We start from the raw sequence: 19650 nt of genomic DNA, 5'->3' as shown, positions 1-19650 counted from the left end.
TTGGAATGGTTAGGGAATCATTTTGCACGAATTGCTGTGATCATCAGTATAAAAGTACTATCACTTATGTGGTAGAATACAATATTTATTTATTGCACTATCGTACACAAACATGACTTACATTACATTAAATACGCCGCGCCAGCTGTCTACTCTCCATTCTTACGAATTTTCGATCAGGTCACGTGTCCTGACGCGAGTTTAAAATTTTTTACCCATTCCAAAAAAAGTGTACAACGCCGCTAAAAAAGTTTTCACTTCAAAAAACGAGGGTCCAACCTACAGAAATGTTGGACCCAGACCTTAAAAGGTTGTAGTGCCACAGTTTTTTTTTTCATGTCAAACACTGGATTTAGAATATTTATTAGTCCTGGGGCTTGAGAATATAAATTGAAATTATTGTTGAATAATAAACAAAAATGCATTTGTCTTTAAGTATACATTCCCCAGGAATAAAGGCCGTCCTTACATCAGGTTCTGTCCATACCTCACTATTAGTCGTGTACGTATTTAAGCGTTTATGCAATTTATGCCAATTTGTAAAAAACAATTTAACTAATAGATTGTCAGAACAAATAAAATTACGGCACAAACATCTTTTACTATTAAATGAGGGCGAATTTTTGAAAATAACGACCCCATATAGGCGTAAAGTATTTTTATATATGTTTAATCTGTATATATACTAGTTTTAATTTTATTAAAATATTTTTACAATTTTGATTTTTCATTTGTTGGCTTATTTGAACCTTCTAACTACCGAATTTCTACACAGTTTCTGTACTAACCTGCTATCGGCAATGAGATTTACTTTGTACAAGCCGAGGCTGTACATTTTGCCCGAGTAGGCTTTCATAGTTTTCTAAGCGTACGCCCTGAGAGTATAGCCAGACGTAGGCACTCTACAGCATTACAAGTATAGCATTTAATCTTAATATATATAAATTACGCGTCACGTTGTTTGTCCGCTATGGACTCCTAAAATACTTAACCAATATCAATCAAATTTGCACACTGTGTGCAGTTTGATCTAACTTAAAAGATAGGATAACTTATATCTTAATTTATACCCGCAATATTATTTAATTGCAAATTATTTGTTTATTATTTGACAGTCACAATTCTAACAGATGGCGCTGTGTTGAAAGTACCAATATTTCTCATAAGCTACAATTTAATGGCATTACCACCAAAAAAGCATGGTGGTCCCCATGACTGGTGTTCTCCTACCGTTTCCCTTGAATAGTTTACTACTATGTAATATAACAAAAAACTTGCCACTGCAACGCTTGGCCGAGTCTTCTAGTTAACATATTATATATCCTTTTGTTGTACGTGAGTGGTTAATATAGCCTGATCGCGTGGTTTATAGGCGTCTATTATTTAAAGAATCCCGTTGAAACAGAAACTGTACGTACATAAATCACAATAAGACATCCAAATTGTATATTCTATAGGGTCCATGTCTAAATATGTTTGTACACGTAATAAATTTGAAGAATAACAATGGTATATGGACTGTAAATTTATGAATCATATGTTGACAATTTTAAAACTACGTAATAGTAGTCTATTAATATTTAATATCATACTTCTAAATTCTAATAGGGATTAAACTAATGCTAAACAAGACAGAAAATAATTTTTAAGTAACTTTTCATCAATCTTCCTGACAGTGAAAGTCCAGAACTCGAACGTTGTTTTGGACTTTTTGAGCTCGTAATACAACGTTTTATATATACATTGTTGTTTTATTTGCGCATCTAAAAATTATTAAATAAATTAAAACAAAAACAGCATGGTTTTTATGTTAGAATAAAAATGCCGCATCTATTCAGTTTGAGAACACTAACATTCGACGCATGCGCAATGTCTGACAAATGATGTTATGCGTTAACTATCTTTCAGTCCTTAAATATTTATCATCTTTAACAGCAGGTAATCCTTATTCGCGGCCAGATTTAACAAGGCACCCAATTAAATACTACAATTAATAGAAAAAAATTTGCTTCAATTTGATAAATAATTAATAAATGTACGTTATAAACTTATAAATGTATAGAAATCATACCTGTTTACACCTGGCTGCGAAGAAGTGCGGCCAGGTGGGACACGGCACCCGTGATTTTTTAAAATCTTTATATAAATTGCCGTGATGTAGACGATATTATATTTAAATAACAAGTGAACGAAATGTTTTCCCAAAAATCCATTCAAAATAATTTAATTAAAAATACTAGCGGCCAAATTTTTATAGGCACCTTGGTAGATATACTTTTTCCTAATTATCAAATGTTTATAATTTAAGTTTTTAGCGAATAACCGATGAGCGCAATAATCCTGCAGCCGGATCTTAGACCATTACATTTTGACCCTTTTGAACATTCTTGAACATACCCATAATAGGCTTTACACTGTCAACAGTGAGATTGCGAAATTTGTCGATCAATCGATATTACTAAAAATATCTGATTATAGATACCATCGCTATTAGACGGTTAATGACAAACAAATTGTTGATTTTTTTCTGCTACTTATTATCATAATATTACCCTCTCGAGTGAGTCGGTGAGAGGATGATGACATATTTATTTGAAATATGTCATCATCCTACTGTTCATTTTGTATATTTAATGTCTATTGCTTACTGAAATAAAAGTTAAGTTTAAGTTTTGTTTGTTTAAATCTTAATTGATCCATGAAAACACTAGGTGGTATTTGCGTAACGAATTAAAATATGTTTTATCTCATTTGCTTTTGCCATTTGTATTTACATTGGTGGCAAATAATGATAGTAGATATTTTCAAACTTAAACAAATCACATCTGTGAAAATAAAGTAGGTAAAACTGAAATATTATTGAGTAATATTGTGTAATTTGAAGAATAAAAATTAATGAACTGTTATCCAGATTGATTAAGAAATAAGCAAATACTGATTATGTGATAATAATATTGTTTATTTTTAATAATGGCATTATCTCTATTAAATGGTTTATCAGACAAGAATTTCGTACGATCTTTTGCGTAATATTCGGGATCATGACGTAGAATATATTCTTATTACTACGATTACCCCCTTGTCATGTTGGCAATGGTAAGAGTGTCTCAAAGTTACGTTCGTTAATAAATCATTTATACCTACTTCTTAGTTTTTATGCTAATTCATTGTTGAATTTCAAATTTAACCTAGTAATGTACAGATCGCTGCCTTATACAGCCTATGCAAGATGACAGCAGATAAAAACATAGAAACACCGTGTATCTAACCAAAAATATCGTACCACCAAATTCTATGACTTTCGACTCAACATTTGTTTCAGGAAATCGACCCGAATCTCTGCTCTCTTTTTCTGCCAAGTAGTTCGAGTCATGCTCATTAATAATATATAGATCTGTATCTTGTTGATTTTACTTAAGTTTTAATCTTAGTAGGTAATTTGTTAGCGGCCAATTTCGCGATCAGATACGAGCATATTAGCACTTTGTTCCCGCTGATTGAATGACGTGTTTCTTGAAGTCGAATACTCAGATGGAAATGATGGTGATGGGAGAACCCCATCCCATAGTGGGCGAACACCGCAAGAAATGCAAAGAATTAACTAGATGTCGAGGGTGGAATGTATATGTCACTGTAAAATTGTAAAAACCGTTAGATTGTAATCTATCTCGCGAGATTGTAAACTGTCGAAAGATTGTGAACCTCAACGAACTGCTTACAAATTAACATATTATTATTCGGTAGTTATATGAAATTGTTGGGAAGTAAAATTAATCTGTAATTGACCAAAGAAGTTTGAATGATAACTAAGTTAGTGTAGTACAATCTACCGAATAATAATACGTTAAATTGTAAGCAGTACGCTGAGGTTCACAATCTTTCGACAGTTTATAATCTCGCGAGATAGATTACAATCTAACGGTGTTTACAATTTTACGTTAACATATATGCCTCAATGTTTGACGACAAAAATCATTCAGTCGTAAAAGATCGAACAAGAGAGACATCGGTGATCGGACGGCCCTACACAGCGCTAAAAGATCAATCCTCATTTTATTAGGCACTATGTAGAATGTATGAAGATTATGTCGGTGCTTAAAACCAAACGCATTTTAACATTATTTATTTTTTAATTGTATAAGATCAAAAAAGACACGAAATTACCACCTTTTATTAGAAATATGTAAGTAACCTTAGATAAGTGTAAAGATATTTAAAAACTTAATAATATGTATACAGTTTTCATTCGTTGACTAATTCAGCTTCGTCGGGCGCAGGGAATACACCTTCACTAATCATTCTCTTCCATTCACTGCCGTTTGGGTAAGCGAACTTTTCCACAGTTCCCGGCAAAAACTTTGTACTGTAACCTGCCATCTGAAACAAAATTTGTATTAATAAACTAGTGGACCCGACAGACGTTGTCCTGCATGATATTTCAAGCAATAAGTAAAGCAAAGTATGAAAGTACCGAATGCAGCGCCATCTGGCGGGCTGATTTGTGAATCTAAACCATTCCCAGATCCCCTTGAACACACACAAAAAATTTCATCAAAATCGGTCCAGTCGTTTGAGAGAAGTTCAGTGACATACACACTCACAGAAGAATTATATATATAAAGAAGATACGTCACCCGTCAACATAACGAAAATTTTATAGTTAGAACAGAGCTCCAATAGCGATAGCAATTCTATTTTAATATTGAGTTTCTGTCCAATCTAGAAATTCTTTCAATAATCGCAAAATCTGATTTCGCAAAACACTGGTATGGGTAGTGAAAAAACCATACAGTTGAAGGTCGTTATTCCTCTTAGAAGATACAAAGTACGCTAGGATTGAGAGAAGGTTGACTTTGGAAGAATTAAAGAAGATCTCTAAAGTAATGTTAATTTTATTTCTCTCTCATTAGTGCATGCTTATAGTTTGGAACAAAGCGTTGCGCATCGGTTCGTACTTAACTAAATTTAAATGTTATTTCAAAAGCAAATAATTTTATTGCGAAGGAAAAGTATTATTGGGATACGTAAATTAATCAATAAAGCTTTTGATAATATAAATATAATAATTATGCTTGTAAGCTGTAGATAATTTTTTACGAACTCGGTATTTGAACAGTACCAAGTTAATATATCCTAGAAACAGCAGACTGTAAAAAAGCATCCAAAATTATTCAAATCATTCAAAGAAACTTGCCAGTATCTACCGCGGGTTCCAACACGGCTGTGGGTGCCTGCATGTTGCACCACGATGTATTAAAAAAAATGTATGCCATGACTATTTAATCACCTTCCTTATAGATCACTGCCATGTAATGCTTTCAAGGGGAAGGTGATTCATTTTTTTAGAGGCAAGGTGGTTATTATGGCATAAGACATGATAATGTTCTTATTATATGACATTATGACAATGACATGCCTATGTTTATATGGTTGATTGTGCGGATTTTTATATACAGGGTGGCAAAAAAGTCGTGGATCAAACGCAAATAGGGGATAGATGAGGTCATCAGCGGCAAAAAATTGTTCTACGGGAGGTCTCTAAGGTCAACCCCTGCAGAGTTATGATTTATTTTGGTTTTTTTCATATAAAATATAAGAGTAACAGAAATATATAAGAGTGATTCATGGCCATGTGTAATACCTTTTCAGAATCCATATTAAATGCGCCAAAACTTTTAATACAGGGTCACTTTTCGGTAGAGTAATTTTTTTTCACAGTGGGGTCCGAAATAAACAAAAAGATTTGATTTGAAAAAAATGTATATCGTATAACTTAATATTATCTTCAATACACTCAATAAACAACTATAAATAGTACTTATGTCTAACGCAAGAACTCATCAGTACCAATCTAGTGGATATTATGAAAAAGATACAGGATGTAGATTTTTTCGAATTTTAATAAGAATTAGTAAAAAAAGTCAATTTTCATATAAAAACCAAAATAAATCATAACTCTGCAGGGGTTGACCTTAGAGACCTCCCGTAGAACAATTTTTTGCCGCTGATGACCTCATCTATCCCCTATTTGCGTTTGATCCACGACTTTTTGGCCACCCTGTATATTCGATCTGAATGTACCACTTACTTTGCAAATAAACTATGTAATAAAACATTTATTAATAATAAACATAAATAACATTACCTTAGGCGCCATATATCTAGCGTTTTCAACAACACATGGGTCAGTGAAATGTTCGTGCTGTTGGTCCACGTATTCAATAAGTCGGCCCTCCATGCTCCCGGAGAGGCATACGTAGTCCCAAAACTGCAAATGCTGCACCATTTCACAAAGACCAACACCGCCAGCGTGTGGACATACTTTCACTGTAATTTATTAAATTCAGTCAATATTACTGAGACACTGACTAAAAAATCCCATTTCAGTAGTGTAGAATTAATAGTTGGCGTTATACTTATACGATTTAGATAAATGTGTTAATAAAAAATCTGATGACTATAAAAAGTTTATTTAAAAAAGTTGGCGCTTGTGACTTTGTCAACGTAAAATTAAGTTACGTCATCATTATCTGACTAATTGAACTAATCAGTAATTGTTTTTCGTTGAGATCCTATTTTAACTATAAACAAACAACACAACGATATTCAAAGTTCCTCCAAGCTATGCTTAATTAATGATATATTTGTAAAAACCACAAGAAAAGTCGATTTAGCAGTTTTTAACATTGAGATGTTTTGTTTTTGTATATGTGGACAAAACGTTTGTGATCTCTTACTGTTTTCATAATTTTTTGTACCGACACGCGGTTTCGCTGATTACAATTATAATAATAAAATACTACCGTTAAGTTTTTTAGCCATAAGGTACACAGAGAGTATTTCGTTAATCCCTCCGATTCTGGCAGAGTCAATTTGACAATACTGCATGCCTCCGCTTTGCAAAAACTGCTTGAACATAACGCGATTTGCACACATCTCACCAGTCGCCACCCCGATACCATATGGCCTATAATAAAAATTAGTTTTACTTAGATAATTAATATTTAACTCCTTCCAAACACACACGTAACACAATCACCTATAATAAGATTGTCTTTCAGTAGAAAAGGCCAAAGGTAAAATTGCCATGAACTATTTTTCACGTTATTAATTTACAATTCTAAGTCTAGGTAATTACCTGAAGACCACCGGCAAGGCGAGTTAACCAAACCAGGGTCATCGAAACGAATAATAAAAAAAGGAAGCACATTCATTCAGTCACATCACATATTATTCTATTTCACATTCTTAGCTCTAAATTTAGTTACTTACAATTTTCAAAGAAATAACATTAATGTAATGTAACATTTGTAAGCAGTGGATGATGAGGCTAAATGAGTATGATTTTCAGTTCTCCTCAATGTAGAAAACAGATTGTGATTTTACATATTAAATTGTGAATTTAAAAATATAATAATATAAAAACTGTTGGTGTGCAATTGTAAAGCTAAAGATGATTCGTATATAATGTGTGCAGAATAGAATGTACGCTTTAGTCAAACTAAGAATAGTTTGGGCATTTACTAACTATACTTAGTACAGTAATTTACAAAGAGTAATTATCTATTTCTAAAATGCTGACGGCAGAATATTCTACCATTACTAGTTTAAAGCTTCCTTCAAAAGCAGCTGTGTGACTTCTCGGTTTAAATAACTGTCGAAGATATGACCTAGTTTTCGGCTCAGTCATCCAACGTTGTTGTAGAGGTATGAAGGGGCTTTGGTGCGTCGAAAGAAATAAGTTACTAACTTTAAAGCTTTAGCGATAGCAGCATGACCGAGCACGTCATCAGGTGACGTAGGTTCTTCGATCCATAATGGATGCAAATGAGAGAGTTTCTTCATCCATGAAATAGCTTCCTCCACATCCCATGCTTGATTCGCGTCTACCATCTGTACAAAAAATATTTTGTTTACATCTCTATATATACCATGTTTACCGTATAAAACTGGTACAAAAAAGTATGAACAGTAGTATAAAACCCTTTTCTACAGTATATTTTTTAAGTACAATCAAATATTTATAACTTATAATATCGTTAAATTTTAACTGTAAATAATGCATAATTTAGAAATGTATCTACTTCGTAAAATATAAACAATATATGTAATAAATAAATAAAAATTAATATGCATCAGAAGCAGTTAGTAGATTAGAGTAGTAATCTCGTAATCGTAATTCGTAATGAGATTTAATGGATTATTTTATGATTGAGGAACACGGGTGCCATAAACGAGTGGCGCCATCTCGATAGAATCCGAAATTATCTTACGAAAGCGGTATTCATTCGTACGATACTATTACTAACTCTAATCTTAAGATAATGTTTTTGATTTAAAAATGTTTAAGATAAGATGAGAGTAAATATAACAATAATAACTTTATTGCAACATATTTTAAATTTCTTACCAAGACCTTGTCGTCTCCTATACATTTTCGAACAACAGTTGCTCTTCTGAGGTCATCCTCTACGCTACGACCAACCTTTACTTTGAAATGCGTAAATCCTAGATCTAAATATTTGCGACAAAGTTCCTCCACCAATTCATCGCTATATCCCATCCAACCTGAAAGAGACGACACTCAAATCAGAAGTTAATATATATGTAAAAATCAATATGTGGTGACGAGGGGCTTGAATGATTAACATAAATAAAAGACAAAACTATGTTACTGCTTAAAGCAAGATTTAGGCAAAGATTTGAATTCATATGATCGTAATTTTCAGTCTATAATGAATTTCTTAATATGAAGGCTACTTCCAAGTAATGACGCACCCCAAACTTGAATTTTGCGCATGCATTGCGTAGTAAGATCCGACCCGCTATGGCACTACGTCATACGCACATAATATATGTACTGCGGGTATTGGGGCTTCCCAATTATGAATCATTATATAATGGCTATGAATTAGATAGACTCAGCCTAATTATTAATTAATATTTATTATTTATCATGTCGATATCCGTAATATGTGAAAGTGATGCAGGAGACTGCTTCTGTGTACGTCAATTAATGATATACCTACAGGCGCTTTCTAATTTGTGTTAATTTAACTTATTGTTAACCTTCAAATACCGCTAAAACTATAAATTCAACAGCAACATATATGGGATCAATGCCTATAAAAAAACTAGTGAATACTATGCGAGAATGTGAGAGAATTGGAGTGCTAAGGGTACACAAATTGAAATATAGTATTAAACATTTAAAATGCATAAAATGTTTTTATAAGATAAAGAAAATAATCATACTTATGTTAGCAAAAACATCTGACTTTCTCAAGGTCAAAAAATATTTTACATTTGTGTTCCATCGTCACATATCTGTATTCTTTTTTAAACTAAATAAATTAAACCTACTAAATAAAATTAAATTTGAAATGAATCATTATGTTCTCAGGATGGTCTATCTATACTGTTATTATTTTTGATTTGATTTATAGTTTTCTGTTCACTGTATCTTCGATACAATGTTAAAGTTATAATATAACACAACAAAAATATTCTAACTACTACAATCCAAAACAAAATGTATTATATCATATTATTGATGTGTTTATATATAATTCTTGGTTTCTACTTTCTACTCGTAGCGATTGTAGGAACCCGTCGTCGTCTGTTTCATGTGACGAGAATTTTTGTTTGTGTAATAATTGACGTCGAATTAAAAACTTAGGAGTTTATTACTCTATAACTACAGATTATATTGTAAATGTATGAGCAAAAACCGTTTCATTACATAAACTATTTTTGATGTTATATTTGTTTCAAATAAAAATTTTCTTACCAACTTGTGTGGTATACGCTGGATATCCATTTGTTTCCAAGAAGTTTACCCTCTCTTCCCGCCCATTTTGCATAGCCTTCAGCATTTGAACGGCTTCTTCTTTAGTGACTACATCGCTTATATACCGAAAGTCAATTGTTGAGACTAACTCCTACCCAAACAAATATTATTTCACAATACGTCAAAACAAACTATAAAATTTTAAAAATTAATTCAAAATCATCGTTAAATATTGTCTCTTGATAGTCAATAAATTATCATGTCTTGGCGCTCATACTAGCTAGAGCTAGACCTTTTACGAGACCAAAGAAAAATAATAATAAATACACATATAAAGCTTTATTAATAGAATTGCTTTTCATTTTAACATGCGTACCTCTGGCTCCAAATCTAGTAGTAATTTCCATAAAGGTTTGTTTTCAATCCGAGCCCACAAGTCCCATAATGAATTGAGAACAGCTGCTGCTGCAAGATGAGCTACTCCTTTCTCGGGTCCAATCTAAACATTCACCCTCAGCTTGGTATTACTTTCATTTTTAAAAAGGACTTATAAATCTTCTCTGATATTTAAGGACGATTATTGAATTGACGTACCTACTTGGCGAATGACGAAAGTCATAGATTCGATTGCGGGCGAAACAATAATTGCTTTAAGTTAATAAATATGATATGTCTGTGCCATAATTTTATTCAAACCTAAGAACTGAACCGGTTATCTACAATGTTTTTTGAACACTGGCGTCAATGTAGAACTCTATTTATAGGCCCTTCTATAGTCATCACTATTTAAACCAAATAAATAAGTGGCGCTACAACCTCTTTTTAGGTCTTGGCCTTTCTGAATCTGACTCATGATCATTTTAAAAATCTAATAGGCAAGTAGGTGATCAGCCTCAAGTGCATGACACACGCTATCGACTTTTTGGGTCTAAAACGTTTCGGTTTCCTCACGATGTTTCCCTTCACCGTTCGAGCAAATATTCATTGCGCACATAGAAAGGAAAGCTGGTGATCGAACCTACGACCTCAGGTATGAGAGTCGCACGCTAAAGCCAATAGGCCAACACTGCATTTAAACCAAATAGGCTTTTAAAAATATTTATTTAAAGTTACAGAAAACCTGAATGTAGGATTTACTTACCCATCTCATTTGTGAATCATTCGTAATGGTCCGCCAGAATTCAGAAAAATTGCTAAATATTTCAGCAGCATTCTTTCCAATGATAAATCTTTTTAAAGACCGAATGGCCAGCACCACGATCTCGGTTCCACGGCCACAGGTAAACGTCAGTCCGAAACCCTGCTTGCCATTTTGCGTCGTTGTGGTGACGTACGCACAGGAGTAGTTTGGGTCAGTATGCTATTAAAAATTTACATATATACAATTTTATAGGTTTAGCTTTTAATGTAGTCACCTAGGCATTAATAACATATTTTTTTAGCTCTGTAAGATGATTTTAGTGTCACAAGTGTATAACAGAACAGTATAATATAGGTCGGTTATTGAAAGCTGGCGCGTTCACAGTACTCACATTAATGCAATCTCACTATACAGTATGTTTAAAAATATGACTTTTTTGCCAAGCTATATATTTTAGTCTACTCTGGTTTTAGTAAGGTTGGGTGGGTTGTAAATAAATAAAAATGTGTCAAATATGTACATATAAATATATTATGTGCATACGTGATACGATGGTGGATCCCAAAGTTGTAAGCCCGACCAAGAACGTATAAGAGTAGTTTGTGTAAATAATTTTTCATTTTTCGACATAAGCTCCATCTAGCTCAACACACTTCACTTTTACTTCACTAACTATTTTTTCAATACTCCTCTTAGAAACCCCAGTCGCATCTGATGTCAATGTACGAGTAAATAACGCAGTAATGTTTAAAAAAAAGATCAACATGTACAGGAAAGATCAACATTTTAGTTTGACATCACGTCTCGCGCTTATTCACAGACACTACACAAGCACAAAGTGTAAATGTGTTGAAGCCGCCAGCTTTAGATAACATACCTATACCTAGTTTCTGTTTTCTGCCGGATCTTCGTCAAGTTGCGACCGCCGTCAGCTCAGAACGTGGCCGAACAGCGCTTAACTCTTATCAAGAATATGCACGATAGACACATTTTTTACCTGTTTTCCGCGAATGCATACGCATCTTCATACAAATATATTTAAAAGTTAAACAGAGTTGAATGTGATTGTGATTAGTTCCCAACACATCAGTAGCACAGATACCGGCAAACATCTTGAACAAAATATGTCCTTGCCTGCTCTGAAGCGATTTTTAGGTATCACTTCAGTGGTGCGCGGCGGCGGGAGAGTGACGTGTCGATCGCGTGATTGGTAAATCATTTGACGTTTGTGTCCCTTGTTTAATGCTCAAGAAGTTTGCCGGTATCTGTACACATGAGCGAACTAGGTTGTAGCAATAGAATCAGGGGTTAATCAGACGTCCGTGACGTTTTTAAATATTAATTTGATAACTGAACAAAATAAAAAGTCAAAGAATATAAATTAGTGCTCTTAAATGTATTTTATAAGTTAAATCCTATCAAGTTAAAATGATTTATATACTGCAACATATAGTTATACCGTACTTAGTAAGTACCTACTAAGTCCATTGATTTAAATTTTGCTGACGGTGGGATAGCTTTGATTTTCCACAATCCACGTTTATTAATACTAACTTTAAGCTGTGTCGTCCCCCCTAACCCCTCAATACAGATGTGCGTCTGCTTCATTACTTATTATTTGCTCATGTCATTTGCGCGAATAGAAAGCTAAAATCATTGGTCGTCAAAGATGAACCCGCAATCTTAGGTTATACTTAGACTCAAATAAGATATTGATTATACAAATAAATTGTTCGTTGTCGAGAAGTAAGGAAAATGTTATACTGTTACGTAATTATGTTAATACTGTCAGAGATAACAACGTAATCTCATTAAAAACAATTGCGGGTAACCATAATTTTATTATTCAGTAAGTAAAAATATTTGTATCTACATTATCTGAACTTACCAAAGCATCAGATCCGTGTCCTCCCAGGGATGTGGGAAACCTGACGTCTTTAACATCGACTTGAACTATGTTCAATCCTTTTTTATTTGGATACGGCATTGCGTCTGTTACCCTTAAAACGTAAACAGTGACTGTTCATCTACCGTTGCCCTTTATAAAAGGTTATCTCTCATATTTTATTGTATTTTTTGAGGGATAATTTATTTTAAAGTTGTGACTAGGTAATTATTATTTCTCCCATGACCTACTACGCTACTATTTATCTGAAAATTCGAATTGAAAAGGTTAGTCCTTTTAAAAGGCTAATTAACTTTGAACCTGGTTTTACGATATTTGTCTTTTGTATTGTAGTTATCTAGTTTTGGAATACGTAAAACCATATAAACATTACTTAAAAATTAATATTTAGTTATTTAGGATGATTTAGAAAGAAAACAATCAGATTAAAGATATATTTATATAAAAATTAAAATATTATAATAAATCCATATAAATTTCAAGATTTTTTTTATATAAAAAAACAAAACAGTAAAACTCTTACATGACTAGATAAATTTTTAACAAAGTATATTTTTGTGAAACTGAAAACAGCGAAAACTTGACAGCAATATCAACAAGATATATATGTATATACTTGTGCTTTAATATATATGAATGTCTGTTACATAATACATATCATAAACCTAATTGGTTTAATAAGAAATTATGTGTTTTATTTACTTCATTATTTCTTACTCTGAATATAAAAACTTGAAATAACCACTCTAATAAAAAAGTTGATTCTTAACTTAATCTTAACCTAAGTATTTTTAATCTTAAAACAAATTATATAACATTCAAATATTTTTTCAATAAAAGTTATTGCACAAAATTCCTTTTCAATTAATAAAATTTCATTTATGTATTATTACTGTGATATGTATGTATAAAATTAGCTAATTGTTGTTTAATTGTTGTTTTTTAAATAGTGTTTAACACTTTAAAAATTTTAATATCTTCAATAAATTTACAATATTCATGATCAGGCAAATCAAGGATCCTGTATGTATATAAACCTCATAAAAAAATATATCCTTCTATGTAATAGTGATTTGTTAATTATTAATATTATTCCTAGTTGACAACAAATTGTAGTTATTAATCAAACATCAACTGATATGGTTATTTTTAACGTTGAGAGATTTAGTTTTGTAAGCCTGTTTGTCCCTTCAACTGTTTAATAATTTACATTACAAAATTCCATTTGTCATACAACCTGGAACATGTATTTTATCACCGAATAATTCAATTTCCATAACATTGGAATGTAATAGTATGGTAGCACCATAGTTTCAATATACAAATTTAAAGTATAAAAGCATTGGCACAAAAATTATTATATAGAACATATACTAATCATATAAAGATCATTATTTAAAAATTATCATTCCTGGTTTCTTTTATAAATGACAGCTAACTCTTTAACAACATGCTTTTCATCTTCTTCCCACAAAATAGTAGCTAGTTTTCCAAGAGTTCCATGATCATCATTTCTTACCCAGTCTAGGAGTAATTTGTAACGAGCCTGAAATGTAATTTTATGTTCAAGTAAATTATTTCTTTATTACTATATTTAATCAGTAAATAACTGTTTAAGTTGTATTGTTACTAATAAAAAATATATATCTCTAAGAATGGCCTTTGTCTATGAAAATTCTCTTTACTAATAAATCACAAAATAAATGAAGCAAAATATCTATAAAACTTAAGAAAAAGATAACTGTCTTCACTATTGATAGAATATAGATGTAGGATGGATGTAGTAAAGATTTGATTAAAAAAGTTAAATCTTATTAAAATATTTATTTATACACAATTTTGTGTCAAATCTTACCTCAGCAATACCACTTTGTGCATTATCAATTTCAGCTGTTTCAATTTGTCCTTTTGAGTAGCCCAGTTTTTTAAATATACTGTACCAATTTTTACCCAAGTTCTTGGATATATAATCAATATATTCATGCTCAGGCTGAAAAAAGATGTAGCATATATCTTTATATATATATAATGAAAATGGTCTTCGTTTGAGGCTCAATCACGGCTAAACCACTGATCGTATCGACATGAAACTACCACCATTCGATGCGAAATTTTTCTATAATTCTATATTTTTCTATAATTCTACCGTTCCTTCATTTTTTTATTGCTGTTTTACTTTTATGAAAATTTATCCATACGGACTTCACCGCGGAAACATTCGGGGAGGCTTCCTAGAACCTCTAAACGTCAACATCTGTTAAAAACTCGATTTTCGAAATATTTCAATTTTCTTAGCGGGAAGTTAAAAAGAAGAATAATAAAAATATGAAAAAAAAAAAAATAATGAAACATAAAATTTATTTTAATTCGTCCAGCAAAGCGGGCGCGAAACGGCTAGTATACATATATATGTAATATAAAATATTATGTGTAAATAACACCTAAAAGACTATGATGAAATTGATAACATTATTTATCTAAATTTCAATCTAAATCTTAAGAATTATTGGCATATGCCAATATCTATGAACTATATGTTTTGTATATTTTATCCTTAAATATTATTGTTAATAATGTTTTACAATATTTTGACACCTTTTCCATTGAAAAGGTTTGTTGTATTATTATAGCAAATCACAAAGGTTTTTCAATGATTAAATTAAGGTACAACTACAACTTAATAAGAACTTACCTGAATATCAGCTTGCATCAGTTGTTTAATGAGATTAGTTTTTTCAACCTTTTCTTCATATGTTTTTGCTTTAGGTGAAGCTTGCTGACCATTTACAGACCCCAAATAATAAACAAACTCATTTCCCCAACGAATATTACTTGCATTAACAATGTTGATCACATTGCCCGTGGCTATAAACATATGTTTATATAGAATACAGGCTTATGATAGTTGTATATATACATCTACATGTGTGTGTATATATATATATTTATATGTAATTAAATATTTGTAACTTAATAATTCAAGCTCATTCTTTGTAGAAAACAATTACGTATCAATGTGCATATGCAATAAGTAACAAGACAAAGATATATTTAAAAAACCAAAAAAAAGCTTAAATATGAGTCACTGTTACTTTGAATATTAAGAATAATATGAAGGTAAAGCAAAATCCTGTCAATTTATAACACAACAAACTTATAAGCTTACCCTGGGTATTAACCACACTGCTTGCATTACTGCTTCGTCTATCATCCTCATCTTCTACAGGCGTAGGATCTGGTTCGGGAGTAGAGAAAGACTTTTTATATTTTGGCTTTTTCTTTTCCTTTTTCAAATCATTCTCATTAAAAATATCTTCAGATCCGATGTTATTTGTGTTATCTACATTTTCATTTTGTACATCTTCCGGATTCTCCTGATATGAATTAGGCCTTGGGGGACGAGGTACAGCATCTGACTTCAAATTCCGAAATATTTCAAGGAACTTAGCACTTAACTTGTTCGTCATTTTCTAACAAATCCTTTCAAATAACTTTTTAAAAATAAAGGTTATATGCAATTAATAATATATGTTGTAAACAAAGAGATTTACTATCAAGTATAAACTATAAACAGTTAACAGCTTTACACGGAAATTAAAATGTTTAAAAGTAAATTGTCAATTCATAATTCAATTGATGAATGACAATTAACAATATCGGCTTATTAGGGCATGAGTACTAAGAACATTCGGAAATCGAGTCTGATATTCTCTAAAAAAAATCTACGTTGTGATTGGTAAATTTGGTTTGAATCACCACCGCGAAATTTTAAACAAGACAAACGTTTTTTTCACAGTAAGTTTAACTCAATTATTCTGAATCATTTTTAAAAACTGTGCCAATATGACTGAATGTTTACATATTATAGCATTATGTAATTATTCTAATTTAAATTTTTAGTAAGTCACAAGGAGATTGCCCAAGTGCCTGTACGTCGTAAAGCATCTACAATTAATAAAAAATCTTGAATATCAACCTTGACCACAAGTCACAAATCATCAAGGAAGCGTTTGAGAAATATTTATTCTACTCACAACACGTATTGCGTATTGAGGATACCAGCACAAAGTTATTTATTATTAAAACCTACTTGATTGCGACTTTTTTACGATGACATATTAAGCGACTAAACTAAGTATAATGCATAGACGTCATAAATGTATGTAGATAGTATTTTTCTGAATTATTAAAATGAATAAAGACTCACCGAATACCCAGGGATTTACACCGTCATTATTGGATATATTAAGATTACTCTCCCTAGAAACTATTTACGCTAAATCGAACACTGGCTCGCGAGCAAGCTCTCCCCGGAGAGACCCTACGACCCCAGATAAATACGCAGGGGGTGATGCGTCATCTCCGAGGAAATGTGAATGTAATGTGCGAGATGGATCGAAGTCAACCACAGGTGACCGCGGGAAAACTGGCGCAGGCGTGACAGGCTCTAGAACTGGCAGAATATGTCATAGCCACAAGGAACCCGGAGCTCTTCCAGCGGGTGCAAATTATCCTGGTCTTTTACGACACATCCACAATGCAGCACGATTTTGCCTTCCTCAATGCTTCGAAGGAGCTTACGTTTCAGTGAAACAAAGTTCCACTAACAATTGGGTATTGGGGCACTCTCTGTCTTTTAGTTCCGTATCGCCAGGTGGATATAAAGTATTACTTTCTTATATTGATAAAGACAAGACAGTGAAATTGCCTTATTTTGTAATGGAGGCTGCGCCAGGTGGTCAGATGAGTACAGAAGTTAGAGTAGGTCCATCGGAGGGGACCCGTGCGACAGTGGTGGCACAGATAGCTGATGGAGAATTCTATAGTTTCGAGAGCATATTTGATACATTTTTTAATAGCTCGACGGCTTCGATTATAGCTGTTAACCGAGAGTTTATTGCTCTTCATTATTTACAGGTCTTAATTTCTTCCTACTCCTACGTTGTTGACTAAAATATGTAGATATATTTTAGTCTAGTTAGGGATACTTATATCCCTAAAAATAATAATATTTAATGTATTATAAAGCATGCATTGTAATAAATTATAGATCTAAGTTGAATTATACTTAGATTCTTTAGACAGTTAGACTCAGTTACATAGTTACCTTCATCAGTATTATATTATATAAACACTTACCTATCTCTATTTTCGTTTAATCACCTAATAGCGGAATTCATATGCCGGATATGTTAATTATTCGATAAATCAACCAGATTTTTTTTTTAGGCAATAACGGAGCAGTTGTCATTAGGCGCTGAAATAGTCGCGAGAGGGCACACAGCGGAGATAACTTCTGCTTCAGGTGCTGGTCGCTGGGTTGTTGACGACCACACTATAAGTGCCACATTAGGGAATCGAGGTCTTGATTTATGTTACGCGAGGACCATTAAACCATTTTTGACCGTGGCTGCTCTACTTGAGGTCGGTAAAAGTAATATTTAGTTTCGAAATCAAATCTAGAAAAACTATACATATTTCAAATAATTTTGACAGTTATTTAAGCAAGCTTTTCATTTAATTAGTACTATTTGACAATAAATTTTACAGGATTGAAACAGTGGCATCACAATATAATTATCAAATAAATAATTAATTTCTTTTTAAATTATTTAAGTTTAAAATATATAATTAGCCCGTCACGTGCTTGACAATCTTCCCAGGCACGGCACGGTAACGAATAATACATAAAACCAATAAAACTGACTAGAATTGTGATTAGAAATTAAACGGTTTGGGCCAGAACAAATGAAATTTCTTTAATAGGATCCTATATGGGGTTAGGATAAGTGCATAACGTCGCTGTAGGATGATAACCTCGTATGTCCAGAGATTATTAAATTAACAAAATGTTAAATGACATAAGAGTCTAAGAATAAAAAATCAATGGTTTTTTGACATACAAGGTTATCATTCTACAGCGACGATAAGTAGGCAAACACTTTGTTAAATTTAAATAAGTGACGCGATGAATCTACAAGCCTACCTTTTTGCATACACCACCTATTAAAAACAACTAACAAAAATAAAGATTACATATAGGTTATAGGTTCTACTTCTTGGTTTAGGAAAGGGGGCTAGCTACACTTTTCTTTATGTCTGCGGTGGAAGTGCATCTCCGCACCCGATCATACCTCAAAGGCTCTAGAGCGGGCTACTAACACCTACGACAGTACTGTAAAACAAGCTTTCCTACTCAAAACGCAATTACAACTTCATCATTTCTATAGGTTGGATTTTCTGTAAAGCGGGCAGTGGCGACCCTGGCGTATGAGTGGCGTTTAGACGAATGGAGCGTGCGAGGTTCGGTCGACTCCGACGGCTTGGTTGGTGCAACTTTGCAACGCGCACTCGGCGGCAAGAACTCGCAAATTTCCTGTGCAATTTCTGCACTTCTTAACCACCCTAACAATAAATTTCGACTCGGTTTCGGTATCAATGCTGCTATTATTTAATTTTATACAGAGCCTTTTAACCCTTAAAATACTTATTTTTATAATCGAATGTATTTGTCTATTTTAGATGTCATTATAGTTGATATGCTATTTACAAAATGGTATGTAATGGAATTTAATATGGAGATTGTGTGAATTACAATTATTTTAGTAAATCTTACATTAAAATATTTGTATAGGTATTTAATTAATATTGTGAACTTTAATTTTAAATAAATATTTTAATTGATTTTTTCAATTTCCTTTAATACCCTTACCTGACGTAGAAAATGTTTCATGAATATATTTTTAAAACACATTGCACTTTTCTCTTAGAAATCACGCTTATAGTTAAATATGCTTTAATCGCAACGATTTT

The 19650-nt window shown here is 32.3% G+C and overlaps 3 protein-coding genes across 4 annotated transcripts; 1 reads left to right on the top strand and 2 right to left on the bottom strand.

Annotated features, from left to right (window-relative positions):
* Positions 1 to 4157: 4157 nt before the first annotated feature.
* LOC125049546 (mitochondrial enolase superfamily member 1-like) lies at positions 4158 to 12965 on the bottom strand. 2 transcript variants are annotated; one of them, XM_047648911.1, is made up of 9 exons: positions 12820 to 12965; positions 10932 to 11150; positions 10167 to 10289; positions 9791 to 9941; positions 8411 to 8568; positions 7751 to 7893; positions 6804 to 6967; positions 6146 to 6327; positions 4158 to 4377 (listed from the first exon to the last, which is right to left on the bottom strand). In XM_047648911.1, exons 1-9 carry the CDS (start codon positions 12916 to 12918, stop codon positions 4243 to 4245), a joined length of 1374 nt encoding a protein of 457 aa, XP_047504867.1. In that variant the 5' UTR covers positions 12919 to 12965; the 3' UTR covers positions 4158 to 4242. The 2 variants fall into 2 exon arrangements, with proteins under 2 accessions (XP_047504867.1, XP_047504876.1); XM_047648920.1 differs by lacking the exon at positions 6146 to 6327 and having other exon boundaries at positions 4226 to 4377.
* Positions 12966 to 13820: 855 nt separating this feature from the next.
* On the bottom strand, positions 13821 to 16442 carry LOC125049567 (receptor-interacting serine/threonine-protein kinase 1-like). Its single transcript, XM_047648941.1, has 4 exons — positions 16004 to 16442; positions 15530 to 15702; positions 14693 to 14827; positions 13821 to 14383 (listed from the first exon to the last, which is right to left on the bottom strand). Exons 1-4 carry the CDS (start codon positions 16302 to 16304, stop codon positions 14243 to 14245), a joined length of 750 nt encoding a protein of 249 aa, XP_047504897.1. The 5' UTR covers positions 16305 to 16442; the 3' UTR covers positions 13821 to 14242.
* A 322-nt stretch (positions 16443 to 16764) lies between these two features.
* On the top strand, positions 16765 to 19500 carry LOC125049558 (mitochondrial import receptor subunit TOM40 homolog 1-like). Its single transcript, XM_047648932.1, has 3 exons — positions 16765 to 17754; positions 18067 to 18261; positions 19068 to 19500. Exons 1-3 carry the CDS (start codon positions 17029 to 17031, stop codon positions 19290 to 19292), a joined length of 1146 nt encoding a protein of 381 aa, XP_047504888.1. The 5' UTR covers positions 16765 to 17028; the 3' UTR covers positions 19293 to 19500.
* The last annotated feature ends 150 nt before the right edge of the window (positions 19501 to 19650 follow it).

This window comes from Pieris napi, chromosome 1 (assembly GCF_905475465.1).
Source record: "Pieris napi chromosome 1, ilPieNapi1.2, whole genome shotgun sequence".
Taxonomy (NCBI): domain Eukaryota; kingdom Metazoa; phylum Arthropoda; class Insecta; order Lepidoptera; family Pieridae; genus Pieris; species Pieris napi.
Note: the sequence above shows the minus strand (reverse complement) of the source record. Positions and strands in the feature narration are given on the sequence as shown.